This window comes from Engraulis encrasicolus, chromosome 4 (genome assembly GCF_034702125.1).
Source record: "Engraulis encrasicolus isolate BLACKSEA-1 chromosome 4, IST_EnEncr_1.0, whole genome shotgun sequence".
In the NCBI taxonomy this organism is placed as follows: Eukaryota; Metazoa; Chordata; class Actinopteri; order Clupeiformes; family Engraulidae; genus Engraulis; species Engraulis encrasicolus.
In genome coordinates, this window is record NC_085860.1 from 17,657,041 (window position 1) to 17,674,540 (window position 17,500).

Sequence of the window (17,500 nt, forward strand, 5' to 3'; positions counted from 1 at the left end):
GCTTGTCGGAGTTCCCCTGGGTTCCCGCTTGCTGGACCCGGAGTCATAAACTTGCTGAGTGCTGTGAGTTGTAGAGAGGGCCATAATTATAATTGATAGTCGCAGGGCGAGCGAGCGCGGCGCAGTGCTGTGCTGTAGTCCAGCTGTATCCATTACAGTCCTCTCTTATCGGCCGGGTCAGGGGGCCACGCAGCAGAGCGCAACCGGCCAAAATAAACTCTTGTAATCCACTACTAGTTTCCTACTCTGTTTTTACCAGTTTGGAATTCCTCATTCAGATAAAAAAGGGTGGAAAGGAGGATGAGGAAGAGGAGATGCAGGGGAGATGGAGGGAGGCAGAGAGGGAGGAGGAGGAGTAGGAGGAGGAAGAAAGTCCCCATCCGGTAAAAACTTCACAGAGCTGTTTACTCGTGCGTACAGGCCTGAGATGACTCACAAAAAATGAGCTTTCACATTCCACGCATGCCTCCAGTATGTTGTGCTTTCCCCGCGCACTTTGGGGAGAACACACTGATTCAAAATAACAGAGTTCACATTGATACCATGATAAGGAGATGGGACGGGTGGGGGGTGAGAGGAAGAGGGTGTGTGTGTATGGGGTGGGTTTGGAAGTGCTCACATCATGAGCTGTTATAGCAGTCGGTTTTCCAGCCCCCTTTATAGATATATCTCATAGATATGTACGTATATATATATATGAATATATATCTCTTTTTTCGTTTTCCTCTTTTTCTTTTGCTGCTTCTTCTGAATGTCATAAACAACCCAGATAGTATGGCGATGAAGGCCCCAGGCTGGGAAGGGAAGGGAAGGGAAGGGAAGGGAAGGGAAGGGAAGGGAAGGGAAGGGAAGGGAAGGGAAGGGAAGGGAAGGGAAGGCGGTTGCTGTTGGTTGGAATCAAATCGCCTGCCGGCTGCATCAGTGAGGCAGGGGCTGTAGAGAGCTGGAGAGAGAGAGGGCCGCTCCGTCCCGTCCCGTCTCAGCCAGCGGTCTCTCTCACTCTCTCTCTGTCTCGTTCTAATCGCTACGCCTGGTACCAGCGGCACTGTATTTACAGAGGGCCCGACCGAGGCGAGCGCTGCATGCCGTTTTTAGCCCCGGCACAGCCTGGATGGAATAAAAACATGTCCACTTATCAAAACCTCGTAGCTCAACACAGGTTACTGCTCCGACCAGGGGCTGGACTGGGGCAGAAATAGGGCCCAGGCACTTTTGGCTTAAAGGGGCCCCTCATAATTAGCGGCACAGAACTGAATCACTGGTGGGCCCTGCACCCTTGTGGGCCCCTATTTTCAGAAATGTAAAAAAAATAAATATATATATCTTTTTGTCCCATTTCTGAAAATAAGGGCCCGCGAGGGTACGGGGCCCCCCGGAAAATGCCTGCTATGCCAGATGGACAGTCCATCCCTGGCTACGATGGCTCCATGGCTACACAGGCGGCAGCTGTCCAAAAAAAAGAAAAAGAAGAAAAAGAAAAGCTAAGCTAAGACAAACAAAACTATCGCCAAAATACCCCATCGCCCCAAACTGTCAGCCATCTGCACACACACACAACATTTTTTTGCTGGTTACTAAATATCTTGAATTGAGCAACTCGCGGTACAGTATCTTGTAGTAAACAGGAGCATCTTGGCCAAATTACCCGGCACCTTTCAGGCCAAATCCCCCTGAACTGAGCGTGGGGATAAATCAGACCTCTAATGTTTCTTCTCGCGTACACTTCGGTGGAGAGCGGAGAGGATTATCTGCACCTGCACACTGTAACGTGGGTCAGAGTCAGCCCACCAAGTGCTCACTCTCTCTCTCTCTCCTCTCCTCTCCTCTGCTCTGCTCTGCTCTGCTCTGCTCTCCTCTCCTCTCCCCTCCCCTCCTCTCCTCTCCTCTCCTCTCCTCTCCTCTGCTCTGCTCTGCTCTCCTCTCCTCTCCTCTCCTCTCCTCACATCTCCTCTCCTCTGCTCTCCTCTCCTCTCCTCTCCTCTCCTCTGCTCTGCTCTGCTCTCCTCTCCTCTCCTCTCCTCTCCTCTCCTCTCCTTCTCCTGGTGGGTCAGAGTGAGCCCACCAAGTGCTCTCTCTCCCCCTCTCTCTCCAACCTCAGCTCTGGTAGCGGTGTGAAGGGGTGGGGGTGAGGTTGAAGGTTGTAGAATGGAGAAGTTTGATTGGGTGAGAGAGAGTTGGTGGTAGTGGTGGTGGTGGTGGTGTGTGTGTGTGTGTGTGTGTGTGTGTGTGTGTGTGTGTGTGTGTGTGTGTGTGTGTGTGTGTGTGTGTGTGTGTGTGTGTGTGTGTGTGTGTGTGTGTGTGTGTGTGTGTGTATGGGGGGGTGTCTATCATTAGTGGGTCAGCGTAACTCTCTTCCTGTATTCTCCTCTCCTCCCTTCTCCTCTGTTCTGCTCTGCTCTCCTCTCCACTCATCTGTTCTTCTCTCCTCTTGTCTGTTCTCCTTTTTTTTCTCTCCTCTCCTCTCCTCTCCCCTTCTCTCCTCTCCTCTCCATTCTCCTCCTTTGTTCTCATCTCCTCTCTCCTCTCCTTTCCTCTCCTCTCCTCTCCTCTCCACCTCTCTCTTCTCCTACTCCCCTCTCCTCTCCTCTCCTCTGTTCTCCTCTCTTCTCCATTCCCTGCTCTGTTCTCATCTCCTCTCCCCTCTCCTCTCTCCTCTCTTGTCCTCTCCTCTCCTCTTCCACTCTCCTCTCCTCTTCCTCTCCTCCGCTCTGCGTTGTACCAGGCACCACAGCTGCCCAGCTCCCTGTCCGTTGGCGTTGTGATGAAACACCGGGGTGTCAGGGCCGAGGCATATAAATCTCAGCTATGTGTTTGGGCAAGCACCTGGCAGCTTAAAGAATGGATGGCCCTGGAGTCTGGCATTTTTTTCCATCACTTCTTTTCTTCCGTCCTTCTTTCTCTCTCTTTTTTTAATAACGTACGGGCACTTGCGTTGGAGGGACGGGCCCTCCCTGTCTCATTAACCAGTGACTACTTCAGACTACAGCAGTGGAGATGGGCAGCTTCTCTATGTGTGACACATTCATTAAGCGTTACCCAGGGAGCATCAGTCAAAATGGGGTGAAAGGGGGATATTTTTCAATCACTGCTTCAAACTGCTGCTGTGGACTTTCATACATTTATTTTCTTTTCCTTTTGTTATGGAAACATTTTCCTTCTTACAGTAATAGATCTGCCCCCTGCTGCCAGAGTGAAAATTACAACTTTTTTTTTTTTAATTTATCTTACTTAAAGCAATTTTTCTTATTTGTTTGAATCCCCAGCAGTGATAATTTATACCAAATGGCATCTCAGCTGGAATGTATGGCATGGAACCCCGTTAACACGCTGGCTTCTACCATTAAGAGGTATGTCAACGTGACCCACTCCTGTCATCTGCTCGAATTCCTCTCTGATCAGGATTAGTAGAGCGGCCATTTATCTTTTAGCCGATGGCCACAGAATAGCAGCCTGGCGAGACTTGACTTGACTTGACTCCCCCCTTACTTTCATTATTAAATTACACATTTGACCAGTCACTCACTCTCTCTCTCTTTGGGGTGAGTAATCATACCACCACTAGTTCATTAAATACAGGCTAAAAAATAAAACTGTGTTGAAGCTCATAAATACAGGTAACACTTTAAAATAACTACCTATTCAAGGCTTTATAAACACTTTATTAACATTTAATGATAAGTAACATTTCACAAAACATTTACAAATGTTTGAATAAATAAATAAATAAATACCCAAACTACAACTGCACAGTGGAGTGGGAATCGACTTCTACTGTGTGAGTTTTATGTGGTTTCATGCCTTCTGGTCTTTGGAGGAGAAATTTCCAGGGCTGATGCAACTGCGCTGTGCCTGCTGTGTTAACATAGTATCTCTTTCCCATTTATAAACAATTGTAAACATTTTGTTGATAATTAGTTCATTATTTATTAAGTGTTTATAAAGCTGTGAATAGGTAGTTATTCTAAAGTGTTACCTAAATACATAATAATAAATCATAAACCAATGTAACTCGTATTGAAAAAACAACTTCATTATGAATCTGTTAGGTTATGTCAATTCCAATTAACACTGTGAAGAATAAAATACTGGAATGTGTTTAAAATACATTTAAGATGGAATACCACTGTAGGACTATACTGGGTCAGTTTTTGTATCGTGTCGATTCTGTGACTGGAATTTACTACCGCAGCTGGCCTTGACAGACTTTGACGCATGAACTTGGAAAGCGTGCGTGCTACTTTTATGATTCTTGCATAATGCATCCAGACGTCTAAATTTAAGCCTTAGGCCTGTTGTCTCGCCTCGGGCCTGTTGTCTCGACTCAACTACCCCCACTCATTCCCTCTATGGTTGCGCCAGGGGTCATACACACTCAGTGTCATGTGTGTGCGCATCTGTGTGTCTCTGCGTGTATGTCCGTTGTTTGTGCGTGTATGTGTGTTCTCGTGTGTGTGTCTCTGTGTCTGTGCGTGTGCATCTGCCTGTACGTGTCTATGTGTGTTTGCGTACTCGTGTGCTTGTACAGTATGTGTGTCTGCGCTCTCTTGCAGTATGTTTTTGCCTGCCAAGGGATATGTATCCTGTCGTATATTTTCCCAAAGCTGAGTGTCAGCCTTGACCAGTCTAGGGGAGGCTAGGGGAGGCGGAAAGAGCGGAGTCGGGAGTCGGGGGATCTCTCTTTTGGCTGGGAGCTGGTGGAAGTGGCCTGGCTCTCCTCGTACAATACAATGGAGACGAGCCCCCTCCTTAGAACCTAACAGGCCCGGCCCAGCATCCCGTCTGGTGGGCCGCGCCGCGTCTGGCTCGCCTGAAACTTGTGGGGAGGCGTCGACCTCCTGATCCTCCCCATCACCTTCCCTTCCCTCCCGTCTCACATTCACAAAAAAAGAGAGGATATTAAAAAAAACACAAAACGGAAAGAGCGAGGAAGACAAGCCGGACTCGCCGGATGATTAATCCATTGCTAAATTGTGGGGGCGAGAACACACGATTGACAAGAAGGAGGCCATGTTGTGGAAAATCAGGCGGTCAGATGGGGGCTAATCTTTTTTTTTAATATATATTTTCTTGTTTTTTTTCTGCTTTCATTTGAGAGGACAGTCGAGACAGGGACAGAAAAAGAGCTGGAGATAGAGAGGCAGAAGGACCCGGGCCGGAATCGAACCCGGCTTGCCGTCGCAGCAGCTCAGTGCCCTACCGTTAGAGCCACGATAGGTCCAGACAGGGGCTGATATTTTGGAGCGAACTCGGCAGTGGAGATTGAGGACATAGTCTGGGCCAGAGCAAGCACATTCACTCCTCTGGCTCCTCACCAGCTAAGTGGCTGCATCCATGAGCTACATAGGATTTCCAATATTCTAACTCCTGTCCTCCCCAAGTGATGGTGGCCTTGTGATGTCACCATTAACGACAGGAGTTTAATTTAATATCTTGCAAAATTGCAATTCATTTTCTTATTTGCAATCGGGATGTCGAAGGCGGAAAAATCCCCCAAAAGTTGTTGTGGCTAGGTTGACAGCAGGGGAAACATAATTGTCTTCTCCACTGAGGCTGGGCGTCATGTGACGTGCGAGGTCACAAGCAGAGGTCGAGGACGGGAGTCAGGATATTGGAAAGAGAACCCATACAGTAGTAAGCCATAGCTAACCTAGCACAAGACCTGAAGCCTTGCGGTGGTTTTGAAGCTTCGAGGTCCCACACAGTAGCTACGAGCTAGCCCTCATCCCACATTCGAGCTGCGAGCCCAAAGCTTCTCTCCACCACTGCTGAGCCAATGAATGAGGGAACTGTAGGGAGATTTATCGCAGGATGCCGTCTGTGCTGTCCCCCAGTCTGGCTGTCGAACGAACGTCTTACAGCCGAGAGAGACAAAGAGGTCTCTATGCCTCACTGACACAGTTTTTTTTGTACTAAAGGGGATCTAAAATCTTCCTCTCCTGGCGCCGTGACTGCTAAGTCAATCTTTCTAATGTAGTAACGTACTGAAATAATAATAATAGGCTAATAATAATATTTATTATTTATTACAGTTGTCAAAATCACCTTCAGATTTTAGATAGTTATTTAGTTATATCGTATTGTTTATATATTTTTTTTAGATATGCCATACTCCTCAATGACAAATTAGTGCAGACTGAAACACAAACATATAAAAAAAATCGATATATTTTTTACAAAACCCACTCCACCTCTCCCACCTTGAAATGATGACATTGGAAATATTTTGCCGGTGTCACGTCGACACGGGACTCGACTCCTCCGCTCCAAGGCTTACACTGTCGATTGAGCAGGGAGCGGTCTATCCGGCACTAGCCTGCTTCCCCCCTGCCTCCCTCGCTACGCATCCGCAACCTCGGCAGCATTGACGGTGGAGGAATGAACGCAGAGACAAACAATAATGATAATAATAATAATTATTAGAATAATAATTATTAGAATAATTATTATTTTTTATAGCGCCATTCATCGAACCCAAGGTCACTTGACAAAAAGGAGATGGGGCTAAGGAATTGGAAACGGACAGGGAAGACAATCGCTCGGTGGGGGTGGGGGTTGCAGGGTGCCAAACGGGTCAGTTTTCCTGTACCCAAGGAGAGGGAGCCCAGATTTGGGTCCTCAATACATTGAATGTACGTATTGGTTGGTGGGGCCTTTTGGATGACTTTGTCCTGGGCCCGGTCAAACAGCTCTGCAGACACCGTATATAGTATGTTAATATGGCTATAGAGGAACGCATTGACATACATGTACGTGTACGTATATAGCATGTCTATGGAGGAATGTTGCTCTTAGGGGTGTTTGGGAGGTGAGGGGTTGTCGGTGGAAACGTGTGCTAATCCAGGGTCACTGTTAGAGCGACTACGAGGTTAGCAGCCAGGCATCACGGATAAATCTGACGGTGGTGGCATGGAGCTCCCCATTCGTCTTATTCTGTTAGCCCTGGGGGCCCTACCTGGGATTTCGGAGAGGGGAATATATAGCAGCACAGAGCAGAGAGCAATTTGCCCTGCTGTCTTTACGGGCTGAATTACAGGGTCCTCCTCCCCCACCTCCGCTTAAGCCTCATTGAAGGATTTAGCTTGTACTGCATGCATCATCCAAAATCACAACTTACTTGACTATTCTGTTAAAGACGTAGGAACACAACAGCGGACTGTTTTTTGTTAAATGCTAACTATGAATAAACATGTTTTTTTTTTTTTTTTTTTTTTAAAGATGATTTTGGGTCTTTTAGACTGGACAGTTGGAGAGAGACAAGGAATGTTTTTGGGAGAGAGAGACGGGGAAGGAATCGAACCAGGGTCCGCCGCATAGTAGACGAGTGCCCTACCGTTAAGCCACGGTAGGGCCAAATAAACATGGTTAATAAATAACAAATAATACTTTGCTTACCATCGCATTGTTTTCAAAATGAGAAGTGCATGAGCTTTGTGATGTGCACTGGCGCATTTTACTCTCTACTTCCTTTACTTCCAACTGCATGTCCCACTGAACTTGTGACTTGTGTCTGTATTTTGTAGGACAATATAGAGTAGAATGCCCTAAAGTGGGACGGTGCTTAATGTGGGACACCTTAAGGGTTAAGGGGTGTAGCTTTGCCCCAAGTTGGTACATGTTTACAAAACTATAACCAAATAAAAGCCCTATCATCCTGTTATCATAATATCATGATATAGTAGGCTAAATGTATAGTAATACTCCAGGGAGGGGTTACAATTAAGAAGAAGGACCCTGGGTGAAGTCCATCAAATGGCAAATTACATAGCATTTGGCAAAATTTGTCTTTAGGGTATGAATCAATTCCAATCAAAACAACATTGTCAATTTTTTGATAAATATGTTGGGTATGTATATGTTCATCAGAAAATAATATGTGGTGTATAAAAAAATAATGTCATATTTTATTTTTAAGCCATATTATTAGTGTCCCACTTTAGGATAGGTACGTCCTAAAGTGGGACACAAGATTTTACTAATTTGGGACAGTTGTAAAAGTAGTAATTTAATAAGTCAAACAATTACTATGAAGTCAAACACCATGTCCACATAAGAAAATGGATATTTAAATCTATATCAAAGGTGTATTCTGTCTTTCTGGCCTAATCTACTGGAGCATAGCTATCAACACAACATTTGGGTCCAAAAAACGGGAGTTCTTTCCTAAAATAGAGCTGCCATGTTGAAGTGACCAATTGTGTGCAATGGGTTTAAACAGTCCCAGTCATATTTACCAATAAAAGAAAGTAAAAAATAATTCGTAAAACATGCTCTAAATGTGTAGCTGATATGTCTTAAAGAGTGGCATATCACATTTTGAATTAATATTTTACACAAACATGTTTTAGAGTCCTTTTAATATACACTGTCCCACATTAGGAAACCGATTGTCCCACTTTAGGGATAACCATGGTTTTTGACCAACTTACCTTAAGAAACACTTAACATGTTTTTAAAGGTTTTATTTGATTAGAGCATAACTAGAGGATGAAACGGGTGTAATTTGTTTGTATTGAAATGTTGTCATTAAATTTAAATAAACCACCAAAGTTGAAGTGACAAAAATTGTCCCACATTAGGGCATTCTACCCTAACATTTCCAAAATTCCCTCACCGAATGTGCCTGTGATATTTCTACCACACTAGCCTGTGGTATTTCTGTATGGTGGGAAGGGTGGTTAGAGGGAGGGGATCCATGCAGTGATGTACAGTACGTGCTGTATGTATTTATGTTTTCAGTAATGGTCCATTTATGTTTCTATGTAGTCAGACAAAAGACAAATCTCATGCTTGTATGCTCTATTCTATTCTATTCTATTCTATTCTATTCTATTCTATTCTATTCTATTCTATTCTATTCTATTATATTTCATTCTATTCTGTTCTATTCTATTCTATTCTATTCTATTCTATTCTATTCTATTCTATTCTATTCTATTCTATTCTATTCTGTTGCCTCCCTCCACAGCCATGCCGCGGGTTACGAGAGTGATCCCAACACGCCCATGGTCTACAGCTGCAGCACGCAGTACCGCATCCACACACACGGCGTCTTCAGAGGCATACAGGTCAGATATCGCTCGGTGTGGGTGGGGAGGGAGGCTGGGTGGAGAAGTGTCTGTGTGTGTGTGTGTGTGTGTGTGTGTGTGTGTGTGTGTGTGTGTGTGTGTGTGTGTGTGTGTGTGTGTGTGTGTGTGTGTGTGTGTGTGTGTGTGTGTGTGTGTGTTTGTGTGTGCGTGTATGTGTGTTTATGTGTGTGTGTGTGTGTGTGTGTGTGTGTGTGTGTGTGTGTGGTGGCGGGGGTGGGTGGGGGGGGGGTAGTTGGGAGTCTTGGAAGAGGTGGAGGGAGAAGGAGAGAGGGAGGAGAGGTCCAGTGGGGGTGGTGGGATTGTGTGTGTGTGTGGTGGGGGGTTGGAAGGAGTGCTGTGGGAAGAGGTGGTGTTGGAGATGGTGGAAGGGGGTAGAGGAAAAGTGGTGTCTCCGTGTGTAGGCCTGGTGGAGGGCGGATGGGGAGTGTGTAGGGGGAGGGGAGGGTGGAAGGGGTAGGAGTGGTGGAGGAGGTGGTTTTGGTTTCGGGGCTGGGGCTGGGAGTGGAGGAGGTGGTTTCGGGGCTGAGGTAGGGGATGGGAGGGGTTGCTGCATGCCCCCAGAGAGAGTTCATGCTGGGGCCGGCCGGCGCTCGGCTGCCTGCCTGCACACTCCAGCACTGCTACTGCAAGCACAGCACAGGGCCAAGGTCAGGACACATGTGCCAACACCAGGCAGACAGAGACCAAACCAGTCAGGCACCGCGCCGCGGCCACGGTCCCTCCCCGACCGGCCCTGCTGAGTAGAAATATGGTGTCTGGTCGCTCAACACCGCACGGCTACAGCACACTCCGCCAACACGCAGGGTGACGACGTGCACGGCAGATACGGCGAGGAAAAGAAATAAAGAGGGTGACAAAGGAAAAGGATGAAAAGATAACAAATGATAGAAGAAAAAGAGAAAAGAGAAAGAAAGAAAGAAAGAAAGAAAGAAAGAAAGAAAGAAAGAAAGAAAGAAAGAAAGAAAGAACGAACGAACAAATAAAAAGGAGGGAGGGGGGAAAGGCTGATGAAACGAAATTGTTATGTGAAAGGACACAGGGCTTTGCCAGAGCGCCTGAAGTATTTAAAAGGCATTTTGGGGATGAAAAGGGAAGAGGAATCACTTTCAAGAAACTCCATTAGCAATAAAGATACAGTTTCCATGCGCTGGCCGGCCACTAATAAATCATTAGGCTCTAATTAATGTCTACCGTGGGCCTGAAAGCACTGCTAGCGGACGGAGATAGTCCAGAGACGCCACGCAGGCCAGGCCCGTTCAGGAGAGGATGTTTTCACTCAGCGAGCGGCTACAGGTTATACTCTGCCTGCATTGCATTGTTCCAGAAAGAATGTACAAAAATAATGCACGTTCGTTTTTTTATTCTTCGATGAAAAATACACCACGGGGTCAATATGAGAAGCCATTAAAAGAAGGCGCTGTCTCCTTGTGACCAAATGACATAGCTCTGCTGTGATAACCAGCGATAATGTGTGTGTGTGTGTGTGTGTGTGTGTGTGTGTGTGTGTGTGTGTGTGTGTGTGTGTGTGTGTGTGTGTGTGTGTGTGTGTGTGTGTGTGTGTGTGTGTGTGTGTTTTAGACTTGACTTTGGGTCTTAACTGAGGAGGGGGGTTTAGCGGCTGTAGAATTTGGGGAGACGGTGAGACGGTGGACTCTATTCACGGCAGTGTGGTGTGCCCACTACACATGGCTGCCTTATCGCCCCCGCGGGACAGATAAGACGGAGCGGGAAGGGGAGGAGGGGACGGAACAGCCGTAAAACACTTTAAGTAATTTACTTATCAATAGCACTTAACATACATTAATTACCGTGGCGGTGTCCAGAAAAACGCCATTATGCTAAGCATAGGGGCCCTAATGAGAAGCAGATGGGGCTGAGGGTTCCAGGAGGGGCAGTAGGGGTAGGGTGGAGTGGGGTAGGAGAGGGTGGGGACGGGATAGGATGGGATAGGGGTGGGACGGTATGCAGGACTGGACTGGGGGGGAAATAGGCCCCGGGCACTTTCGGATGAAAGGGGCCCCTCATAATTAGCAGAACTGACTCACCGATGGGCCCTGCACCCTCATGGGCCCCTATTTTCAGATATGTTTAAAAAATTAAAAAAATAATAAAAATAAAAAAAAAAATTCTGAAAATAGGGGCCCATGAGGCTCCAGGGCCCACCGGGAAATGCCCGCTATGCCAGATGGCCAGTCCAGCCCTGACGGGATGGGATAGGAGAGGGTGGGGGAGGGACAGGGGGGTTGGATGGAGGCGGAGGGTTTTGCTGGAGGTTGTTGGGTGGGTGGATTGGAGTGGATCCCCCAGCTCCTCCTCTAATAAGGTCTGTGCAGAGCCTGTGACTAACAGCCGACATTTCCACAGTAAATCAGGCGGCCTGGCTTAATCTGTGTGGTGATCACAGGCTAATTCAGCTCTAATTAGTCCCCTCCCCTCCTAGACTGGTCCACCCTCCACCCTCCACATGATCATGTATTAAATGCACACTCACTTACTGACTTACTATGGAGAGAATTGGGGGTTGTTCATTTGTCCTTTATGGAGACTGAGAGACCCCTGGTCTGTGCTCAGGAAGTTCAAGGAAGCGACTTTACTTAATGTCTGTATGAGCAATGTCTACGTCCATACTGTCTTATGTCCATGTATGAGTACTGTCTATGTCTATAATGTCTATGTCCTTACCTAGATTAGTCTATGTCTGCATGGGAGAGCAAGAAACGCAATTTCAAATTCTTTGTATGACCAGTGCATGTAAAGAAATTGACAATAAAACTTGACTTGACTTGACTTACTTTATGTGCAATCTGTTCTCCGTGGCCCCGGCCAGTGAGGACAAGGCCTTGGCTTGGAGTCTACCACATGAGGTGCATGCTGGATGATTTGAGACTACAACTGGTTTTACACCAGTGGCTATGCTCAGCATGTTCAGGAGGTTTCTGTGTCAGTTAACCAATACAGGGCATAAAGATAGCCTAGCACTTAAAATGCAATATTTAGAAAAATGCAATGTTATACATGAAATGCACAGATTTAGAGAATAGTCTGTTGCAGTATATTCAAAGATTCTTTAATTCTAACAGTTAGCCTACTGTATGTGAACTCATCTGTAAAACCATCTAATGTCCTGAAAAAAGCTGGGCTTACACTGTGCGACTTTTGCCCCGATTTTGCCCCGATTTGGCACTCGCACAACTTTTTGGGAGTCGGGCCGATTTCTTGCTCAATCGCAGGTCAATCGTGAGTCTCGCATCGTGCAGTGTACATGGGGTAACGACAAGCGATTTCGCCTGACAATCGTGCAATCGCAGGGTCGCAAGAAAATCAAAACTGTTTGAAATCTTGGTCGTGGCTCGTGCGTAAATCGCACAGTGAAAGCAGTGCTACGGCCCGATTTGACACTTCACATGCACAAATTAATAGGGCCGTGCGATTCGCAGCTGAGCGCGACCTCATCTCCACCTCAGGTACGCATGTTCCCTCCTCTGCAGACCGGGTAAAACATGCCTGTCGCGTCGCACAGTGGAAGCATTTAGCTCGCATCCGACTGTCGGCTCGTATAGAGGATGTGAGTCGTGACATGTGAACTTATAAATAGTGAAATTCCATCGTGCAGTGTGAGCAGGAGCTTGATACCCACGAGTGAAAATATCGCACAGTGTATGCCCGGCTTTAAATAGCAGTGTTTGTCAGGAGTCTTTGAGGAGCCCTTAGGGACGTTGAGTTGAGAAGGGCAGCTGAGAATGATGGAGTGGGGGTTCAGTTGCGGTTCGGGAGGCATTGGTATGGAATAGCGGCCGACGAGGTGTCCCGATATCGAGGGAAATAATGGACGAGGCGGAGCGTTCTAACAGCCCGACGGCGAAACCAAAGGGCTGTTCGTTTCACCAAGTCAATTTTCCCTTGATATCGGGACACTTCGAAGGCCGCTATTCCACTTATCACCCGGTTACCAGCATTTAAGTATTAATTTGTTAATATGTTGATCTAAGGCTTCGTGAGAAAGTAGATTAACCACTGCGACTGGTACGTTGCTATGGGCATCACTTCCTAATCTAGTGAGACGCGCCTCTATCGGAGGCATGTAAGGACGCGCGCAGAACTTGACAACCAAATGCGATGGAATTGACGACTGGGTTTTTGACTTGACAACCAGATGCAATAGAATTACTAACGGGGTCTTGACTAGACAACCAGATGCGATAGAGCTGACAACGCGGTCTTGACTAGACAGCCAGATGCGATAGAACGGCACTTCGGCAGAAAGTTAGAAAAGAAGCAATTTAGACGCCCGCACGCCCGCATGACATCATAGGTGTCCTGCTACCGGGGAATAAAGGACACCTGCTCAGCCAATCAGAAGACGCTTCATCTGCTCACCGGGCGATTATCAATTTTTATTTGAAATTTATTTTTTTGTCTCCCGTACTTACTGTACAGGTGACAAAAGGGGACTTTTGGATTCAGACATTTGGGTGATAGGTGAATCAATCTGGTAAACAGTGCAGCGTATTGCTACACTGTAAGTATGGGAACTCTTGCAAGCATGGCCATAGATATTCATTGTAAACAAGCACAACACAGCTACCCATGACCCTGACCAATAGATACATTCTAACATCTCAGGGCACAGCTGTGTTGTGTGTGAAATCACCTCGTATGAATGTGCGTGTGGTGCGTGTGTGTATGTGTGCGTGCCTGTGTGTCTGTGTGTGTGTGTGTGTACATGTGTGCAAAATGTCACTTTGTGTGCAGAGTTTGTGTATGTGATGTGTCTGCTCTGGTGGAATGTAATTTCGCTCTCAACCACGGTGTGCATCCATTAGTGGTGTCAACAATAATCGATTCGGCGATGCAATGCAATGCGGGGCACGGGCGATCCAATTCAATGCGGCACGTTCCAGAATCGATGCGCCAATTTTTTCAGTTTCAATTACTTACGTTGATATTTCGGGAGCAAATGAATGTTAAATTCAATAAAAGAACTTCAAAGCATTGAAAACTGCAAGACTGATAAAGAAAACAGCCAATAAATTGTTGCTCAGTATCTGACTACTTATATTGCCTTATCATGACTGATGAAACATTTGCTTTGCTTTCAGTGGAAATGCATTGTTGAATTGAATCAGATCGAATCGAATCAAATCGCTACCTCCCGAATCGGAATCGAATCGAATCGTGAGGGCAGTGCCAATGCACACCACTGGGATCCGTGCTCCTGTCCTCTCCTGCCCTGTCATGTGTTGTGCTGTGGTTTTCAAACGGACCAGTCCTCACACTTAAAATCCTTTTTGTTGTCTTTTATTATTTCATGGCTGGATTACGTTTTGACTTCAACAGTCTCCATCAGAATCTGATGTGCACAATCCTCTCCTTCAACAACATGTGTTGTGCTGTGGCCTGCAGGACGTGCGCAGGGTGCCCGGCATCAACCCAGCCCTGGTGCGCTCCTCGGAGACCAATGAGAAGAGGCCCTTCATGTGTGCCTACCCCGGCTGTAACAAGCGCTACTTCAAGCTCTCCCACCTCCAGATGCACAGCCGCAAGCACACAGGTATGTATGGCCCAGGGAAAACAAAGAGTAATATTTCTCAAACTGTGGGCCCAGGCCCACTGGTGGGCCCTAAAGGTAGTGAAAGTGGGCCTTGAAATAATTTACTAAAAATCAAAATAATATTTGCGTGTGTTGCTGTTGTCTATTTATTTATTTGAGTGTTATTGTTTGTTGGATCAGAGGTGGGCCCCGAACATTAGTGAAAATTTCAAGTGGGCCCTGCGGGGAAAAGGGTTGGGAACCCCTGCAGTAAATGTTTACCAGACATAGAGCAGGATGATGATGATGATTATTATTATGGTCTGTATTGTCCCATAGGGATATTTGGGTAACACTTCCAAATAAGGGGCCATAATTAACTGCAAAGTAGCTATAACCTAATACTTTAGTAAGGGTTAATAATCATTACTTAACGCCACGTTAGACACATATTAATTGTTATTAATGCATATGTTAAACATTAGTAAGCAGTTACTTAACTATTATATAACTATTACCTTGTGTTACAAGTTAATAGCATATTATTATTTAACTAATAGATACTGTATGTAAGGGCACAGTTAATAGTGAAGTAGCTATTAGTTCATACTTAACTAAGGACCAATATTAACAGTTACTTAATACACAAGTAAGGCATAACTAATGGATAAATAAATATTGTGGTTTGGGACCCTCATAATAGAGTTGGCTGAGGATAACTAATGGTTAATTAGCAGATAGATATTGGTGTTTGGGACCCTTATATTAGAGTTAGCTGAGCATACCTTAAGCAATTCATCTACTGTGACATCTAGTTTTCACTCATTCAAATCACTGTAATGGTGGCAACAGGAGCCATTATATAGCAAGGATTGGACGTACACTTCTCAATGATGGTGGTGGGGTGATGAGATGTATTTTTTTCATATACCACTTATTATAATGGTATTTTAATGGTAAAGACCCTACAATAAATGCAGAACATTATGAAGAGTAGTTTTGAAGTGAAACTAAACCATTCCTTTGTGATAATTAAGTTAATGTTTGAGAATATTAGCTCCAAGAAGTGCAGTGCATGATGGGTACGCAATCTACAGACAACAATATTTATGTATTATTTATTCATTAGTTATGCCTTGCTTTTGTGTTAAGTAAGTGTTAATTTTGGTCCTTAGTTAAGTATGACCTAATAGCTACTTAACTATTAACTGTACCCTTACTTATCTATTAGTTAAATAATTATATGCTAGTTATATATTATATATCATGTTGCCCTAGGACCAAGGCTGCAAGAGCGCTCAATGTGCTTAACAGTTAGATTAACAAAAACAATATTTAAGAAAATAACACTAATAATTAAATGAAAATAAATAAATAAGTGAATAAATACATGTAAAGAACAAAAAATAATAACACCCACAAGATAATGCCCATCACGGATGCGGTGAGACAGAGCACCATAAAACAGACATACAGTATATAAGGGCCTTCTACAGGTCGTCGCCCCGTGTGCGTATAGTGAACCATTAGCGTTGCCTTTGCCAATATGGCTAACGCCCATCACGGGTCCTGCTCTGTGTGCCAGGTGAGAAGCCATACCAGTGTGACTTTACGGACTGTGGCAGGCGGTTCTCCCGGTCGGACCAGCTGAAGAGACACCAGAGGAGGCACACAGGTTTGATTGAGCGCTCGCTCTGTCCTTTTCCTCCATTCTCCATTCTCCATTTCACTGCTCTCTTGGTAACCTGCCCTTTTTTGCACTCTCAGTTTCCCACTGCCTGCTTCAAACTGCATGAGAACGTCTGTGTGCTTAACTACTCCCCTCTCTGCCCAGCAGAAGAAATAAAATAAAAAATAAAACGCACCTCAGCAAAAGGCTCTTTTGGGTGAACAGCTAATAGTTTCCACCCAGAAGTCATTCATATGATTATCTATTTCGGTACCTTTTGAAGGTCTGAATATAACATGTCAGGGACCACGTAGCCTACTCACCTATTTACAGCAATTGATGGCTTCATGATGGTGAACTGCAGAGAGCTGAAAACAGCCCTGTGTGCCAATCACGTCACATGACATTGGTTGTCATGACGCTGTGTTAGCATTAGCATTAGCATGCGGTAGCAGCAGGAAGTGGCTGGACTCTGTGGAGTCTCCTCCTGGAATGGCTTCCCCCCTCCTGGCATCCACCGTTTTCTGTTTCTCTCTCCATGTATGTATGTATATGTGTTTGTGTAGGAGTTAAACCGTTCGAGTGCGAGACGTGTCAGCGAAAGTTCTCGCGGTCTGACCATCTTAAGACCCACACCCGGACTCATACAGGTAAAACAAGTGCGTAAAACCTTTATTTTTCCTCATTTTACTCCTCCTCTTCCCCTGTCTCTGATAAATGACTAAAATACGACTTCATTTTTCATAAGAGTTAACATGACAAAATATTATTATGAGCAAATTGTAGTCCACCAGTAGTATAACTGTGTATTTTAGCTTTTCACCATTTCCCCCTCCAAATGTTCCCTACACACCACACGATAAACCTTTATAGTGAAACAGTCTCTGTCTCTACCCTCCCCTCCGTTCAGGTGAGAAGCCCTTCAACTGTAGGTGGCCGAATTGCCAGAAGAAGTTCGCCAGGTCGGATGAGCTGGTACGGCACCACAACATGCACCAGAGGAACTTGACCAAGCTGCAGTTGGCCATCTGAGGTCGTCGAACTCAGGCTTGGTCCCGATGCGATGCGATGCGATGCGATCCCATCTACGCACCCCCAACGGAGCAGAGTCGCAGCACACGGTCGCCTCCTCAAGCTCCTCAGGACCAAAACAAAAGCAAGCAAGAGAGTCATTATCTGATTGTCAATATCTATCCTCCACTTGCCTCCTCCATC

General features: G+C 45.7%; 1 protein-coding gene across 1 annotated transcript in view; it reads left to right on the forward strand.

Annotated features, from left to right (window-relative positions):
• wt1a (WT1 transcription factor a) overlaps nt 1-17,500 on the forward strand; it is a 28,965-nt gene that overhangs the window by 11,130 nt on the left and 335 nt on the right. Inside the window, exons 4-9 of the mRNA XM_063196042.1 lie at nt 3,264-3,347; nt 8,966-9,065; nt 14,490-14,637; nt 16,202-16,291; nt 16,852-16,944; nt 17,196-17,500. The exon at nt 17,196-17,500 is cut by the window's right edge and continues 335 nt beyond it. Of these exons, the coding sequence (XP_063052112.1) occupies nt 3,264-3,347; nt 8,966-9,065; nt 14,490-14,637; nt 16,202-16,291; nt 16,852-16,944; nt 17,196-17,317 (637 nt within the window). The 3' untranslated portion in view covers nt 17,318-17,500. The remainder of the gene's footprint in view (nt 1-3,263; nt 3,348-8,965; nt 9,066-14,489; nt 14,638-16,201; nt 16,292-16,851; nt 16,945-17,195) is intronic.